Source organism: Hordeum vulgare, chromosome 1H (genome assembly GCF_904849725.1).
Source record: "Hordeum vulgare subsp. vulgare chromosome 1H, MorexV3_pseudomolecules_assembly, whole genome shotgun sequence".
NCBI classification, from domain to species: domain Eukaryota; kingdom Viridiplantae; phylum Streptophyta; class Magnoliopsida; order Poales; family Poaceae; genus Hordeum; species Hordeum vulgare.
In genome coordinates this window covers 4905667-4922599 of record NC_058518.1, presented here as the reverse complement: position 1 = coordinate 4922599, position 16933 = coordinate 4905667, and the positions used below count along the sequence as shown (strand labels likewise).

At 42.9% G+C, this 16933-nt stretch overlaps 4 protein-coding genes across 5 annotated transcripts; 1 reads left to right on the top strand and 3 right to left on the bottom strand.

Moving 5' to 3' along the window:
• Positions 1-754: 754 nt before the first annotated feature.
• LOC123426688 (protein PHOTOSYSTEM I ASSEMBLY 2, chloroplastic) lies at positions 755-1894 on the bottom strand. Its single transcript, XM_045110589.1, has 4 exons — positions 1653-1894; positions 1446-1505; positions 1268-1314; positions 755-1140 (listed from the first exon to the last, which is right to left on the bottom strand). Exons 1-4 carry the CDS (start codon positions 1788-1790, stop codon positions 1053-1055), a joined length of 333 nt encoding a protein of 110 aa, XP_044966524.1. The 5' UTR covers positions 1791-1894; the 3' UTR covers positions 755-1052.
• An 88-nt stretch (positions 1895-1982) lies between these two features.
• On the bottom strand, positions 1983-7580 carry LOC123426546 (tubulin-folding cofactor E). Of its 2 annotated transcripts, none has more exons than XM_045110427.1 (15): positions 7166-7580; positions 6762-6932; positions 6002-6048; positions 5300-5446; positions 5137-5211; positions 4756-4865; positions 4546-4673; positions 4268-4329; positions 4061-4168; positions 3946-3980; positions 3682-3750; positions 3170-3261; positions 3015-3091; positions 2557-2634; positions 1983-2345 (listed from the first exon to the last, which is right to left on the bottom strand). In XM_045110427.1, exons 1-15 carry the CDS (start codon positions 7464-7466, stop codon positions 2244-2246), a joined length of 1602 nt encoding a protein of 533 aa, XP_044966362.1. In that variant the 5' UTR covers positions 7467-7580; the 3' UTR covers positions 1983-2243. The 2 variants fall into 2 exon arrangements, with proteins under 2 accessions (XP_044966362.1, XP_044966424.1); XM_045110489.1 differs by having other exon boundaries at positions 1983-2342; positions 7166-7518.
• Positions 7581-8914: 1334 nt separating this feature from the next.
• On the top strand, positions 8915-12630 carry LOC123426463 (ras-related protein RABD1-like). Its single transcript, XM_045110333.1, has 8 exons — positions 8915-9133; positions 9205-9277; positions 9384-9431; positions 9575-9622; positions 10985-11056; positions 11315-11470; positions 11878-11981; positions 12194-12630. Exons 1-8 carry the CDS (start codon positions 9117-9119, stop codon positions 12288-12290), a joined length of 615 nt encoding a protein of 204 aa, XP_044966268.1. The 5' UTR covers positions 8915-9116; the 3' UTR covers positions 12291-12630.
• Positions 12631-13059: 429 nt separating this feature from the next.
• LOC123426386 (ras-related protein RABA2a-like) lies at positions 13060-15074 on the bottom strand. Its single transcript, XM_045110239.1, has 2 exons — positions 14714-15074; positions 13060-13714 (listed from the first exon to the last, which is right to left on the bottom strand). Exons 1-2 carry the CDS (start codon positions 14897-14899, stop codon positions 13223-13225), a joined length of 678 nt encoding a protein of 225 aa, XP_044966174.1. The 5' UTR covers positions 14900-15074; the 3' UTR covers positions 13060-13222.
• Positions 15075-16933: the final 1859 nt, after the last annotated feature.

Here is a 16933-nt window from a genome sequence, read left to right as displayed (position 1 = left end):
TTCGACTATGTGTGGTGTTTGGCTTGCTACTCTACTTGTCATTTTTATGATGTATGAGACTGATATTCTTAGTTTTGCTGATCATGGATCCCTTTTTTTCTTCTTCTTTTTTGGCATCCAAGGCAAGAAAGTTGAGCGACCATCTTTTGCAAATACATATTCATGTATGGCTGATATTTTGCGATTCCGTCGACTGAACTAGACATATCAATAATTTAGCGTGGATACATAAACTTGTTATCACTTAACATATTTTTGTTTCAGATGAACTTAATGGGCAAAATTTTCTATTCAAATTGAACATGGTATGGAAAGCCCACCTGCAGCCACTGCGATAGCCGCAAACCTGAGGCGGCGCATTGGTGGGGAATGGATCCTCTAACATAGAGGAGGAATGTCACGCTGCTACAATGCTTGCTTAGTGTAAAGTTTAGAAGGAAAGTTAGGAAATATTAGCAGATTATTTACTGTTGGTATTTACTCTAGATATAAATAATCCAAACTTAATTTTATTTCATCATCAATTTGTTTGTATGTAATTACTATGAATGTACATAGTAGATCTGTAATTTACAAACTAATTTAAATCATTTTAGCCTTAATCGTATGAATTGAAAGAAGGGAAGTTAAGGTATTGTAGCTTCTCTAACATCCCTTCTTGATTTTAGAAGATCCGGTTCCGCATTGGTGCTCTGTAGCTTCACATGAGCGCCTCACATCGCCCAGGAGACGCACTTTGTTTTTTAAATAATACTTACGACAAACTGAATATATTCAGAAAACAAAAAATACTTACAACATATAGATTCAAAAGCATCCAACCCAGTCAATACGTGCAGAAACCAGTTGATTTCCTCACAACATTCTGCTTGTTTCTCAAACCAATTATGTGTATCACCATATTCGGTTTTCGATATTTGTTTGGCGATTCTGGTTGATACTTACTTCTAGATAGTAGTCAGAATTCGAGCAGAGTTGAGCATGATAAATACGACATTGGAGAGTGCATCTGCCTAGTGCTGCCATGGATGGATGGATGCTTGATGTTTCTTCTACCTTTCTCCTCTCTGCTCCGGCGTGAGGCCTCCCTTGCCACAGGTGGGGCACTTCCTCATCCCAAACCCCTGGCAGTCGAAGCACCTGAACCAAATCCCATAATACCAGCAGTTTAGCCACAAACTAATCACTGGAGTAATACGTGATACTTTGACTGAAAATAGAACATAAATATTGTGACTTGTAATTTCTCATGATTAATAACACATACTTCCATCTCTCGAAGATGTTGCCGTTCTTCTTGTTCCTGCCAGTCCCCTGTACCAAACATTAGTCAGTTACTTCCCCTCATCAATAATAATTTCATAAAAAGAACACTTGCAGATAATAATAAATGGCTTTCAGAAAACAAGATATGTATGGCAGCAGCAAGCAGAGAATGATCTTGCCTTGCAGCCTTCGCATTCCACTGCACCCTTCCCCCTGCATGTCTTGCAGCCTGAAGCCACCTGCACAGCACAAACAGTATGTTCTTCAGCACAGCACTGGCAAGAATAGCTTCTATGCAGCAAGCCATCAACGGTAGTATGCATGGCTAGAACAAGCTGCTGCCAAGAAGATGAAGAAACTGAAATTCTGTGAGGAGATGCTCATACCAGTCTCGCCCCGGACTTGGACGCCATGGCCGGAAGCATCCTGGTCTTGGGCGTCACTGGCTGCCGACACAAGAAGCAGCTACGGTTCGTGGCAGTGGATGCTCTCAAGGAGACTAAACTAGCACTAGCAGGCTCCATGGCTGCTGCTGCTGCTTGCCTCAGAAACTTTCCAAGTTTTACAGCCCTATGCAGTGCAATGTACAAGGCAAACCATCCTCAAGCCTCTGAAGAAGAGAGACAAAGGACAGCTACTGGGAAACTTTGTAGCCACAGAAACAAAGAATATGAGTTTTAGCATTATTTGTGGAGTGAGGCCTTGTGGCCATATGATGAGGATAAGGATGAGGCTGATTTTCTCTCTTCCCTTACTTTGGCCTTACTTGAGCTACAAAAGAAGCATCTCTGTTCTCAGCAGCAGAGCTAAAAGGTACAGCATCTCACAAGTCTACACAAATGTAACACCACACGAAGAAGATCACATTTTCTCTAACAAATGAACACAAAAAAGGAGACTGGTTTTTTTAAAGTAATCATAGTGTGGTATCCGTGCACACAAATACATATGCTCTTTCTTCTGTTCCTAGCAGACGACTAGCTTTCTTCATCGACGATTATGGTTGCTCCTGTGCCTATCCCAAGCTCCACGAGCGAAGCCGTCTCTTCTTCGAGTAGTTGTGGTAGTGGGCATCCCTGCTAAAATACAACCATGGCATAAATAGTATAAAGTTGTGCTAGGGCTGCGACAATTAATTTGGATCGGAGGGAGTAATATTGGCGTATTCATGTGCAGATCCTTTCAGGGACAACTTAGTATTATTTTTAATTGGACTTTCGTACATGAACAATAAAACTCCAGAAGTTCAACTATGGAGGAGGCAATGGTGAGACACAACATATGTTATACCTCTTCCTCGAGAAATAATCTTAGTTTGATGTCCTTCAGTTTAAAGAAACTCTCACACAAAGATTTCAGCTTTCCAATCTACAAAAAAAAAATGGCAGTTAAAACATTGAATGGGACAATGCATTTCATAACCAGCTTAAGAAGAAAATAGAGGCAAAGATATATTGGCAGCCTAATTTAGGTACTCCCTCCGTTCCTAAATATAAGTCTTTTTAGAGATTTCATTAGATGACTACATACGGAGTAAAATGAGTGAACCTACACTCTAAAATATGTCTATATACATCCGTATGTAGTCCTTTAGTGAAACCTCTAGAAAGACTTATATTTAGGAACAGAGGGAGTATATTACCAAAAGGCAGATCGAGTGAACGATCCGTAATCACTATAAGTAGTATAAATAAGTGCCAGAAGGAGCTAAATATAAGGATAGCTAAGTGTTACCAAGAAATACTTACAGTAGTTGCAGGAGGCAGTTTCTTTGTCAATGGTTGCTTCTCACCCATGGATGGCCCCACACATTTCAAGGTGATACCTGCACGCACAATAGAAAAATTCCAGTTCATTCACGTAGCCATATTATTGTCCACTTTATGTAGTTCAAGATTATCACTTATAAGCCCAGAAGCCATCTTTTGTGGGCCAGACATCCTTGAAGTTGGTTTCTCATCTTCAATGCCATGAAAGGCCTTCAGTTCAGCAAACCTGCATTAACAATTATGTGCTGCCTAAGTATAATCAATTAATTACTGTTGATAAAAAATCAGGTATCTTTCAGAAGTAATCAAATTCGTAAACGATGCCAGGAAACACAAGTACATGTCAGTGATAAGCTAACCATATAGTCCTGGTTGACTAACAAGTGAAACATAACTTTTTACAGTCACTTAATGTTACAAAAGCATTCTTCTAATTAGAGAGGATAAAATCATACAAGTACTCCTCTAGTTAGAGAGGTCACTGCATTAGGGTGATATCGCAACATCATCCTTCTGAGATGAACATGGGAACACCATTTGAGCAATTGAATTTTCTACTTGGATTAAAAGAATGCTCAAATCATTGGATTATCTCCTCGATGGACCCTGTAGTGCTAAAAATGGAGTGGAATTTCGACAAACTTACCTAGGGTGTAGCTGTTTGAGCACTTCTGGGTCATTTGATTCTGCTTTTCCCATAACAAGGCGAATGTATCTATAATGTTACATCACAAGTATCAGAATTATGATGCTAGACAAACCTTTAAAAATATGTGGAATCAAAGAGGCTTTCTCGGAACAAGGGAAGAAAATTAAGTGTAAACGCGGAGAAAAACACAAATATGGCCCAGCTATCCTAGAAAGGGCAAATGTCTTTTTCCTACAAGAAGGGCAAAAGGGATTAACTGACCGTATTTCTGCTTCCCTCCGTTCACGTGCGCTTACCTAGAAAAAGAATGGCATATTAAGGATGCAATGTATTGCTACATACATGCTGAAGGCACACCCAGAGAAACAGCAATTACCTCACTGCCATTTAGTATTTTAACATTTCCTAGTCGAGCAACAAGCACAAATCGAGGAGCACCACCCTTGGCAGGATCAGCTATAGGATTATCAGAAATCCTGACATCCTTCCAGAAAAACAGATTTCAGAGTAGCCGAGTCAATCTATAGTTATGCAGCAATACCAAAGTGAAAATAGAAGGATAATTCCTTGGAAACTAGCTCACCATTAAACTTGGGAAGAGGTTGAGTGAATCCACAGAAGGAAAGTCTTCTATTTCATTAGATCCTGAGGCATTTAAATGTCACCATTAGCACAACATTTATGTTTCTACTTGAACAACACTGAAGTATGTTCTTAGTTTTGTGAAGTATGGGAACATTTATTTCATTAGTCGAGCAACATTTATGTTCTATTTCAGTACTTTGTTAGAACAGCGTATTGTCTTATGATCTTAGTTTTGTGAAGTATGGGAATATGGAAAAAAGGCAAGAACGAAAATACCTAATAAAAGGACTTGCAATTTTTCGAAGGCCGGAACAGATACATCACCAAGAGGGCCTGACGATGGAAGATTAGACGGGTATCTTACATGCTTTATCTTGTTCTTGTTCAAATGGAGCTGTTCCAAGCTGCGAGTCACAAGATCCAAATGAAAGAAATGTTGAAGCAACACTAACTTAAGTACAAAAGCTTCAATTTTTATATTTATACCTTTTTAAATAAGAAAGTTTTACAATTTCATCCCATGAAACAATGTGATTGTCTTCCAAATTTAAGAGCCGCAGTGTGTCAAAACCTTGCACAAAATTTCCAACTGGGGTCTGGAGAATATGGTAAAAATACAGTTAGTTCTTAAACATTGTTTAGTGCACACTTTGCTGAAGGAATAAAAGTATGAACTACAAACTTTGGGAATGGTTATCCATTTAAAATGCAGCACATTGGCAATGAACTGGCAGAAAGCTTCCAAAAATATTTATTAGGTATTGAGGTGTTCTGCTCTTTTCTTTGGATACAGATGAGATGAAGAACAAGAAGATAGCAATTTTATCTAAAGCACATAAGAACAGAAGTACGAGGGCAAATGCTAACCGTGATTATGTTCATCTTGTTCCATATTAGGTGGAGGTCACTGAGACATGCAAATGGAACTTTAAGCTTTTCAACCTGTTCGACATAACTCAGCATTAACTTATAGTGTGATTGATATCAACTGATAATATTTCAGGTGGTTCGCATGCAGCATAGCACATACCAGTTCCCAGGTTACACCACAGTTGTTGAGGACCAAAATACGAATATTCTTCAGCAATGGACTTTCTACAAAGTCATTCTCCATGATGTTGTTTGTCAAATCGAGAACTTCCAGAGATGGCAGAGCTTGACACAGAGAGAATATATCCTGAGAAAAAAACTGTTTAGTCACATTCCAGAAGAACCATAGCATAAAGATTAGCGGCAAGAAACCATAGATAAAAGAAGGTGACATGTTGAGACAGCAAACAAGTGATAAAACATGTACTGTCAACTCGGAAAAAGTACTAAAGGTGCTTTGAACTGACGTAACAACATATTTGGTGATGACGACAGGGGTTAACAATGAACATGGACATCATTAACACAAGGACATGCCAGGAAATACTTACTCATAAGTGACAGCAGAACTAACACTAATATGCTATCACACGAATTAGTAATAACTCCAAGCTTATTAGTGATGAAATTTAGCACTACCACATACCAGTTACTCATCTGTTGCATTCTTCATGACATAGCATGGGCAAATTTTAAAATAAAAAACAAACGGAATGAGAAGACAACCAGGTATAGCATTTGTTTGTCTGTTTCAATTTTATTCAGTTGCGTATCTTATGTCCATACTACTAGTTAAGAGTTGCAAAAGGTCGTAGTTCAAATCAAATCAGTGAAAGTACACTCGCAAAAAGGGGGTACATACTTGCCACTGCGAAATGAGATTTCCAGTTAAATCAAGTTGCCTGAGATCTGAAACAAGGAAAAAAATTAGCAACAGTTATGAAAATGGGATGCTGATTATAGATCTTGTATGCACACCTGACTAGCTTTTAAGTCTCAAAAAAATTATTACTCCCTCCTTAAAGAAATATAAGAGCGTTTAGATCACTAAAGTGGTGATCTAAATGCTCTTATATTTCTTTACAGAGGGAGTACTAAAAAATTTGCTCTCATGCATTTAGGAAATTCAGACCACTTCCAAACAGAAGCAAGGTGTGACCTAAGAGGTAGCATACGAGTTTTCAGTTCAAGGTTATGTGTTCCTTTTGTTTTTACATTTCATCGAAAAACTATGAAGACTGTTCCGTTATCTCCATTGATGAAAGGAACTGAAAGCAGCAGATATGGAACCTTACAGCATTTAGAAAATTCAGACCAGTTCCAAACCGAGGTAAGGTACTCAAAAAACTAAGAGCCAGCATAAGGGATTCAGTTGAAAGTAACGACAGTAATGGGCCCCTTTTGTTTTTACATTTTGTCAAAAAAACTATAAAATCGGTTCCATTATCTCCGATGACGAAAGCACGTGGGTGCAGTAGCTATGGAACCTTGATGAACAGAACATGATGCATTGTTGATCGTCCTACCTCAAAACAGAACATTCAGGAAGCTGGCCGTGCATCACGAGGAGCAAGTCAAAATAGACAATGGGATAAATCAAGGACTGTAAAGTTAGTTCTTACTCGGAACCAAACCCTGCAGTTCCTCCGGCGATCCAGCCGAGCTCACGCCCATGAAGGAAACGGACGCACACAGCAGCTCGTCAAAGTTCTTGAGCTTGTCCCGGACCTTGTTCGTCCCGACCAGCTCCACCGACACGCGCTTCTGGCTCGTCGAGAAGACGTACATTTCATCTGAACACAAGAGAGTGCGCGTCAGGAGGTGGCATTGTCAGCGTACAAGATCCAACCACAGCTGGAAACAAATCCATTCACTTGATGATTGATGATTGATTGCTCAGGAACAAGGACAAACTAGTTGGGATCCCATGCCAGCTCGCCAACAAAGACAGGATTATCAACATGATAGATGCTCAACATGGTAGATCATGCGGCATAAAGATCCGATTTTGGAGGCATGGACGCACCTTGTTCCTCCTTGGTGAAGTCGTCGACGCGGTAGCGGAGGCGGAGGGCGTCGGGGAGCGGGATCCCGGCGCTGAGCGCGGAGGGGCGCGCGAAGGAGGCGGAGCGGTCGGCCGCGGCGGAGAAGTAGCGGCGGCCGGCGAGGGAGCCGTCGTGGCGACCTCCGGCGCCGCCGTCCCAGTCGACGCCCACCCACTCGCCCGCGTGGCCGTCGACGGGGCCCAGGTAGCGCACCGTCCCGGTCCGGCGGGGGTCGCCGGACGCGTGCACGCGCTGGCGCAGCCGGAACCCGGCGGCGGCCATGCGGGTGTGATGCGGAGGGGGGAGAGAGCGATGGGCCGCTGACCAGGGTGGACCCACCCACGACCTGTTTTTTCAGTCCACTTGAGGAGAAACCAAAATCCCAAAGACAAACTCCAAGAAGAAGCGTTTCCAACATCACACCTATAAAGAATAAAAACATCTAGTATAAACTAATAAATTTTTAACGCCTATAAAGAATAAAAACATCTATAAACTAATAAATTTTTAATTCAAGAAGAGCCACCGAGATTCTTTTTCCCGTTACCGGCAGTCGAGCGGTAACTCCATGGGAGGCGAATCCACGGACACATCGATGAGGCATGGAGAAATTTTTCGCCCTAGCCGAATGTATAGTTCTATCAATGCAATTGTGCAAGTAATGAAAAAAATGTTATAACTACGAGTAGTATTCAATATCGAATATACATAAAAAAAGGATGGTAGTTACAAAATTAACAATCAGATAATAACTGTTCATCTAAAAATAAAACGGTAACAACACTTAAGAAAATTACAGCATCAAAATATGATTACTTCATCTTTTTAAGTTAGAATTAAAAAAAGGAAAATAATTTAGCATCTTTGGTACAATTTGTATATTCATGAAATGGATCGTCATAATAAAATGGGTTTAGGTATCTAGGGAGGATTCACTTGGAAGTAACTACTTCCTCTTCATTAGCATCTATGACAGGAATATAGAGTTTTGCTTCCAAGCTCATATGTTCCCTCATAAACAGTAAAAAATTAAAAAATATCAATCATAAACTTTGACAAATGTTTTGTATGCTTGCAAAATTTCAGCTCTAAATAACATTTGTGAAAGCCGTGACAAAAAACAAAATCGATGCTCCAAAAATACTGTGACTTGCACGAACATTATTTCGGGCTGGATTTTGATATGCATGTAAAACATTTATCAAAGTTTACCATAAGAAAGCAGAAACTTTTGAATTTTTTATTATTTTTTTGATTTTATAGTTCACGAGGAAGCATTTGAGCTCGGGAGTAAAATAGGACTTTCGCTATGCCAGCCTCTCCCATGTTCATCTGGTATGATCCATATACAAAGGTTACTATATCTATGGTGTCTTTTCTTTCAATATCCGCTCTCATATTTCTTTAGAGAGAAAGTATAAAGTAAAATAGCAACAAAAGATCGCAATCAATGACACCAGGGTTAGCATCACTTAGTAAATCACGGTACCTCCACAATCGAATCAAAACCTTTTTAACTTTGTACTACAACCACAAGAGAATTCAAAGCTAAACAACTCTTTTTTAAAAAGAGAAATAAAGGCTTAAACCTCTTATAGTTTTATATGTATCCAAAAAAGAAGGAGCAAAGAAAAAAGATTGAAATGTAATAAAGACGACAACTTTTTGCGCCTCCCGATTGATTAGCCGCTAAGCCATCCCAAACCTCCCCTCACGCGTCCTCCGTCGGCCATGGCGGCTTCTCTTCATATATCCGGACCAAAGACAAGAAAAGGCGGAGACTTGTACGTCTCGCCCGATTCCCTTTGCTTCCCCCCACCATCCTCCTCCCCCTCCACCGATCTGCGCACGCCATCCACCTTCCCCGGATCCCCCTCCGGCAGCGCTCCTCCCCCTTCTCCCTAATCCGCCGGAGCCCAGCCGGCGCCCGCCATGAGCGCCTCCGAGTAGTAAGTTCATCCCCCGCCGATCTTTCTTTCTTTCTTCCTCGCTTGATTTCTCGATTGTCGGTCTGCTGCAGCGACTACCTCTTCAAGCTGCTCCTCATCGGCGACTCCTCCGTCGGCAAGTCCTGCCTCCTCCTCCGCTTCGCCGTGAGAAGACCCCGACCCCCAAATTCTCCGCCTCTCTCCGACCGAGGGAGAAAAAATTACGAGGTTTCATTGACTGACTGATTGATCGATCCCTTTCTTTTTGCAGGACGATGCGTACGTCGACACCTACATCAGCACCATCGGAGTTGATTTCGTAAGTACAGTATAACAGTAACAGTACAGACGATCCCCTTTTGTTTGTTATTCATGGGGCTCCATTAAGTAGCTGCTTCTCCTGCAAGTACCACAGGGCTTCTCACCGAATCTGCTCAACTCTTTTTCATGAATGCGTCGCAGAAAATACGGACAGTCGAGCTGGATGGCAAGTCGGTGAAGCTGCAGATTGTGAGTTCCAGTTTACAGGGATTTTTCTGATGCCAGTTCATTCGTTTGATGGTTTAGTTATCCATTGACGCTTTCGAATTGTAGTGAATAGAAGCATGATATACAAGGGTGGGTGGGAATTGGTGGGGGGCCTGCCGTCCTAGATCTTGGTGTTAGGTTGCCTGGATTGCTTTATCCGAAGCGGTCGGTACCAACTCTGCAGGTTAATCAGGGGTTTCTGGTTGTTTGCTCGATACATTGTCCCGGCAAAAAACTCAACGGCTGGCTGGCAGTTTTTGGTTCTCAACTCTATTTAAGCTCCCCCAGTGGTGGAACCAGGGAGGTGGGGATGATTACAGTACTATAATTGTGGGGGGAATGCGGTGACACCTACTAGAAAATATACCGTGTTGTGGCGCATGCCCTCGACTCAGCAATTGGCTCAACTCTGTTGAGCCACGGCATGCCTTTTTTAGCTGATTTTATTAGGGAAGCAGGCACTTAGGTGGAAACTAAAATGGCCTCGTTTGTTCTGTATCGTTGATAGCGCTGCACCAACTAAAGCTCTTAACTGTTAGGAGAGGAATCGCTTTATACTATAAGGGAGGTCTTTTATGATAAACCCCTGCGTGTGCATCACCGAACTTTAGATTCGGTCAGTGTGTACTCCTCAAGTAATTACTTGCTCTACAACCTAGACTGTACATGATTGCTAAGCGGTCATACTTGCAAATAATTGGAAGCTACCGCCTTGATTGCGTACCAACTCTGCAAGTTAATTAGGGGTTTCTGATTTATGCATTGTCCCGACAAAACTCGAGGAGGGATTGGCTGGCAGTTTTTCGGTTCTTAACTCTGTGTTAAATTTGTCCAAGTGGTGGCACCAGGGAGGTGGGAATAATTTCAGTATTAAAACTGTGGGGGGGAAACAGTGACTCGTAGAATTAATTGCGCTGTCCGCGCGCCTTTTTTTAGCTGATTTCCATTAGGGAGGTGGATATTTGCTTGAAAAATAAAATGGCCTGGTTGGTCGTGGATTATCGCCTGTCGCTGTTGATAAGGTTGCACCAACCTAAAGCCTATATTTGTTTCAAGAGGAGTCGCTTTATATTGTAATGGAGTTCTTTTATGATAAACCCTGTGTGTGTAAATCACCGCACTTAGATTGGGCCAGTGTACTCCCCGAATAATTACTTACTGTATAAATTAGACTGTACATGCTTGCTAAGCAGTCATAATGACAAACAATTTGAAGCTATCGCGTTGATGGTTAGTTGTTAGTTGAGACTTGATGTGTTAGGTCAGCATTGCTTTACAAAATCTACCTGTGTCCATTCAATCCTCCGGTTGTTGTAATGTAATGATGGTCTGTTCCTTGTTCAGTGGGACACAGCAGGCCAGGAAAGGTTCAGGACAATAACTAGCAGTTACTACCGGGGAGCGCATGGAATCATTGTAAGCCCTCATGGATACTCGTATTACTGATTATCCTATTCACTTGGCGTTAATTTATTTTGGACCTGTTTTACTTCCCTGATGTGATACAGTAATTTAGGACCGGCTGAATTGTGTCACAGTTTCACTCTAGTCATCATTGAACTGTACTTGTTCATTTTCACTCTGCATCATTTACTATGCTTTACCATTCAGGAATGAGGATCTACATTTTCGTAGGATTACCGTGGTGTTAATACTCCTTGCTACATTTTTCAGATCGTATATGACGTGACAGATAGGGAAAGCTTCAACAATGTCAAGCAGTGGTTGAGTGAGATTGATAGGTATGCCAGTGACAGTGTGTGCAAGCTTCTAGTCGGGAACAAATGTGATTTGGTTGATAGTAAGGTCGTCGATACAGAGGAGGCCAAGGTAAGCCGTTCCCTCTCTTGTTTTTCTTCAGTTGACAGTTTAAGCCATAGGCTGAATGACAACAGATTTATTTGACCTGTCTACAATTCTAGTGTCGAATTACTCAATTTCATGACTTGCTTTAATCAACATTTGGAAAATCAGGTGATTTCTGCTGTGTTGGCTAACATCTAAGCATGATTTTAGTTCGACCATACATGGAATATTTAAATGGATAGAACAATGCGTCTCTAATTGCCGACCAAAAAAAAAAACACTATGAAACTCTTCCATTCTTGATAAATCAACTTCTTTATTCTTCTTGATACTCTTCTAATGTGGTTCCAGTCTTTGTTTGTTATTCGGGACAATTACTCCAAATATAGATATGTTAATCAAGTGACTAAAATATCTAGGATGAATTTCAGGCTTTTGCAGAATCATTAGGAATGAATTTCCTGGAGACAAGTGCAAAGGAGTCCATCAATGTGGAGACAGCTTTCTTAACCATGTCATCAGAAATCAAGAACAAGTAAGCCAAGAAATGCACATTTTTAGAGGCCTCTCTGCTATATTTGGCACTGATAGATCATCAAATGAGCTGTATGCTTGTGGAAAGAATATCTCTGGGAATTCCATCAATATATTTTAAAAATTGGTTACTTTCGCTGCCTTTTAAAAACCTTATGTGCATGCTTCCCATTTGATAGGGTCTATCTGATTGCTGAATTTACTTGCCTGCAGGATGGCGAGCCAACCTGCAGCGGAGAGGAAATCGACGGTCCATGTTCACATGAAAGGGCAGCCCATACAGCAGCAGCAGAGCAGCTGCTGCTCCTGATAAGCTCAGCAAGGCTCCATCCATACACCTCACCTCATGATATCTGCTTGAGTGGCTGGAGGCTAGAAGATTCACCATGAAAGGCTGGGGAGGGCAGTGAACTGGATATATATACTGAATACAGAATTTGTCTACATCAGAAATTGTGTTGCTACTTACTGTTTAATGTACCCGTCACAGTTGGAGCTTGTTATGGAATCTCATTAGTCGTTACTTCGTCAGTGTTTTAGAAGCATTTGATGGATCTTAGATGACAAAAATTGTATGAAAATATGGTTAATTCAAGCTTGTCGGTCATCATCCTGTCATCTTTTAGAAAAGGCCCATATATTGTTGCTAATTATTTGGAGTTTGTCTTGAGTCATTACTTCGTAACAGAAATTATATGAAAAATATGGTTAATTCAAGCTTATCAGTCATCGTCCTGCCATATTTCAGAAAGGCTCATATATTGTTGCTAATTATCTGGAGTTTCTCTTGAGTCGTTACTTCGTATTGTATGAAAAATATGGTTAATTGTATGAAGAGTATGGTTAATTCTAGCTTGTCAGTCACCATCCTGCCATATTTCAGAAAGGACCATATATTGTTGCTAATTATCTCGAGTTTGTCTTGAATACTTTATAACATAAATTGTATCAAAATATGGTCAATTCTAGCTTGTCAATCATCTTGTCATCTTCCAAATATAATCATAGCTGGAGTTTGTCTTTTTGGCACTTTCCTACTTGTGAAAAAAGTGGACAAGAGGAGGCCAGAAGCATTTGGCTGAGATATAAACCAATGAACTTGATATATCATATAGTAACTGAACATATGTGAGTTTCAGGTCTATAACAAGGCAGGGAGGATATCTGACAAAATGAATCAACAAGGCTTTAAACTCAAAAAACAACCATTACAAAACATACATCCGCTGGGCATCGTCCATCCTAAGCTGAGCAGCATTGCTTCTTTTCGCCGCCATTGTCGGCGGCGGCAGCGACATTGATGGTCTTACCTTCCTTGACCCCGGCAGCCGCTGCCCTGTCCTCCTCGGAGGCCACGGCCTTCTTGCTGATGGTGCGGTAGATGTCGCCGAGGATGAGCTGGAAGGCCTCCTCGACGTTCATGGCCTCGAGCGCGGACGTCTCGATGTAGGACAGCCCCTCGGCCTCGGCGTAGCTCCCCGCGTCGTCGGTGGTGACGGCCCGGAGGTGCTTGAGGTCGGTCTTGTTGCCGACGAGCATGATCCGGATGTTTGCGTCGGCGTGGTCGCGCAGCTCCTTGAGCCACCGGCTGATGTTCTCGAAGGTGGTTGGCTTGGTGACGTCGTAGACGAGCACCGCCCCGAGGGCTCCCCGGTAGTAGGCGCTCGTGATGGCCCGGTACCGCTCCTGCCCCGCCGTGTCCCAGATCTGCGCCTTGATTATCTTGCCCTCCACCTGCAAACAACAGGTCACAAATTGAGAAGAGGTCAGGCTTCAGAGAAAACTGTGCATCCTGGAAATAAGATAGCAGCAGGCTTTGTCATGACCAATGCTACACTTGTACCTATAAGCCTGTTGCTACATTCTACTTGCATGATACAACCTCTTGTGTAACTTAATGTAAGACAGTTTCTCAGGCTTATGGCCGGTCTAAAACACGCCTTACATTAACTTACGCAGAGGGAGTACATCATCATATATACTCCCTCCGTTCCTAAATATAAGTCTTTTAAGCGATTTCACTATATGTCTACATACGGAGCAAAATGATTGAATGTACACTCTAAAGTATGTCTATATACATCCGTATGTAGTCCACCAGTGAAATCTCTACAAAGACTTATATTTAAGGACGGAGGGAGTATATATATGGGTGTGGGCTTAACAATGGGTAGAAAGACAAGTCGACGGCACCACTTGGTCTGCCAGCTACTGAACTGAGTGTGACACCCTCTGAAGTTGATTATGGTAGTACTGGCGGTGCAGGCTTCGACGGCGATGAGCCAGCGCGCAGCTGGCATCCAGTCATCACCGGAATCCCAACCGAGCAAGCAACCGGGCCGGGGTTCGTTAGTGGGATGGATCTCAGCAGGAAAGTGGTCTGTAATGAAAGAGCTATGTACGGTGGCAGTATGTGGCTAGTGCTGAGCTGCTGGTGAAGCTGAAACCTTTGGAAAGAAGAGGGAAGAAACCCTGGTTGTCAGGCTGAGCACCGTGCAGCAATCAATCAATCAATCAATCAATCAAGAGTATGGTAGATCTGGCTAGCCGCGGCGAAGATGATGGAAGGCAGCAGCTACCTCGTCCCTGAACCTCAGGCCATCGATTCACTGCCCCGCTACGCTAGGGTAGCCACCTTTGGCAGCGGATTAGCGGATCTGGAGCGTGAGATGGATCTAGCAGGAAGGCAGGCAGGCGAAGCAAGGGAAGGGAAGGGAAGGGAAGGGTGGTTACGTGGAGGGTGCGGGTGGCGAACTCGACGCCGATGGTGGACTTGGACTCGAGGCAGAACTCGTTGCGGGTGAAGCGGGAGAGCAGGTTGGATTTGCCCACCCCGGAGTCGCCGATCAGCACCACCTTGAACAGGTAGTCGTACTCCTCCTCCCCCCGCCCGCTCCTCCCCCCGCCGCCGCCCGCCATTCCCCTCTCCGCTGCCTTCCTTCCTTGCTTGGGATCTCTTCTCCGCTAAGCAAGGCCTCTGCTCTCTCTGTTTCTAGAAGAGAGCGTACTCTTTACTCTACTACCACTGCTCTGATCTACTCAACTCTACTGCATCCAGTTTGGTGCCAGTACATCTCCACGCTGGATCTGCTCGGCTGGATGCCTCTAACCACTCTACTCACTCCCCTCACCATTATTTTTACTAAACCACCCCTCGCAAACTTAATTTCCCCCACCCCCTCTACCAAACCGCTTCTCGCACGTCCGCCCCTTCTTTCTCCCGCTCGTAAGACCAACTCCAACGCACGACGACAACCATAACCGGCGCCCGCAAACTGTTCGACGCTATAGGATAACTGACGACCCCCACGGCGTAAGATTGGATCTCTGTCTTTGTTTCCTTCTGTTCCCGAGTTTTTCTACGTTCCAGATTCTGTCTTTTCACCGTTTCTTATATTCCTCGAGATCCGTAACTCCGATTGGGATGATATTTTAGCATGATTTTTATCCGGAAATTAACTTTCTTGCAGCGAAAGAAGGTCACCAACCGCCTTACGGGCTGGCCACAAGACAGCCTGGCACGCCCTACCCCCCAGGCCACGCCCCTCTGGCTTGTGGGCCCCTCGGGCACCACCTTCTGTTGATTCCACTTCCCAAAATTCACATATATTCCAAAACAAATCTCTGTAAGTTTTTATCCCGTTTGGACTTCGTTTGATATGGATTTTCTGTGAAATATAAAAAACACGCAACAAACAGGAACTGACACTGGGCATTGGATCAATATGTTAGTCCTAAAAATAGTATAAAAGATTACCAAAAGTATATGAAATTTGTAGAGTATTGGCATGAAACAGTAAAAAATTATAGATACGACGGAGAATTATCAAGATGCTATGTCATTAAAGCCCTCATATTTTTGAAGATGTGCATGTCATTCTCCAAAGGCATAATCAGGGTGTGAACCGGATAAATCTTGAAATGAACACGATGTTTGGGGACCACGTTATTACTCACTAATTTTGGGTCCAGGTGAGCGACGAACATTCGGGGAACCTCGGGGACCGGTTACGAGGACCTCGTCAAAACTCGCAGATTTGGTCCATTCTGGCCAGTTTTGTATGGTATTACTCATTGATTTTGAGTCCCGGAGCGATACGAACGTTCCGCAAACTCAAGGGACCGATTACGGGGACATCATCAAAACTCGCAGATTTGATCCATTCTAGCCAATTTTCTATGATATTACTCACTGATTTTGTGTCCCGGGTGCGATATGAAAGTTCCGCGAACTCCGGTTACCGATCACAGGGACCGGTTACGAGGACCTCGTCAAAACTCGCAGATTTGGTCCATTCTGGCCAGTTTTGTATGGTATTACTCATTGATTTTGAGTCCCGGAGCGATACGAACGTTCCGCAAACTCAAGGGACCGATTATGGGGACATCATCAAAACTCGCAGATTTGATCCATTCTAACCAGTTTTCTATGATATTACTCACTGATTTTGTGTCCCGGGTGCGATACGAAAGTTCCCGAACTCCGGTTACCGATCACAGGGACCGGTTACGAGGACCTCGTCAAAACTCGCAGATTTGGTCCATTCTGGCCAGTTTTGTATCGTATTACTCATTGATTTTGAGTCCCGGAGCGATATGAACGTTCCACAAACTCAAGGGACCGATTACGGGGACATCATCAAAACTCGCAGATTTGATCCATTCTAGCCAGTTTTCTATGATATTACTCACTGATTTTGTGTCTCGGGTGCGATACGAGAGTTCCGCGAACTCCGGTTACCGATCACAGGGACCGGTTACGAGGACCTCGTCAAAACTCGCAGATTTGGTCCATTCTGGCCAGTTTTGTATCGTATTACTCATTGATTTTGAGTCCCGGAGCGATATGAACATTCCACAAACTCAAGGGACCGATTACGGGGACATCATCAAAACTCGCAGATTTGATCCATTCTAGCCAGTTTTCTATGCTATTACTCACTGATTTTGTGT

Excerpts from the sequence above, each read along its gene's own strand:
- LOC123426546 (XM_045110427.1), bottom strand. The coding sequence starts at position 7,466 with ATGGCCGCCGCCGGGTTCCGGCTGCGCCAGCGCGTGCACGCGTCCGGC. Across the intron at positions 6,933-7,165 it reads CTTCACCAAGGAGGAACAAG|ATGAAATGTACGTCTTCTCG; the intron begins GTGCGTCCATGC and ends TCTTGTGTTCAG. Across the intron at positions 5,212-5,299 it reads GTGGTGTAACCTGGGAACTG|GTTGAAAAGCTTAAAGTTCC; the intron begins GTATGTGCTATG and ends TATGTCGAACAG.
- LOC123426688 (XM_045110589.1), bottom strand. The coding sequence starts at position 1,790 with ATGGAGCCTGCTAGTGCTAGTTTAGTCTCCTTGAGAGCATCCACTGCC. Across the intron at positions 1,315-1,445 it reads TGGAATGCGAAGGCTGCAAG|GGGACTGGCAGGAACAAGAA; the intron begins GCAAGATCATTC and ends TGTTTGGTACAG. Across the intron at positions 1,141-1,267 it reads AACATCTTCGAGAGATGGAA|GTGCTTCGACTGCCAGGGGT; the intron begins GTATGTGTTATT and ends GATTTGGTTCAG.
- LOC123426386 (XM_045110239.1), bottom strand. The coding sequence starts at position 14,899 with ATGGCGGGCGGCGGCGGGGGGAGGAGCGGGCGGGGGGAGGAGGAGTAC. Across the intron at positions 13,715-14,713 it reads TCGCCACCCGCACCCTCCAC|GTGGAGGGCAAGATAATCAA; the intron begins GTAACCACCCTT and ends TGTTGTTTGCAG.
- LOC123426463 (XM_045110333.1), top strand. Across the intron at positions 11,057-11,314 it reads GGGGAGCGCATGGAATCATT|ATCGTATATGACGTGACAGA; the intron begins GTAAGCCCTCAT and ends TACATTTTTCAG. Across the intron at positions 11,471-11,877 it reads TCGATACAGAGGAGGCCAAG|GCTTTTGCAGAATCATTAGG; the intron begins GTAAGCCGTTCC and ends GATGAATTTCAG.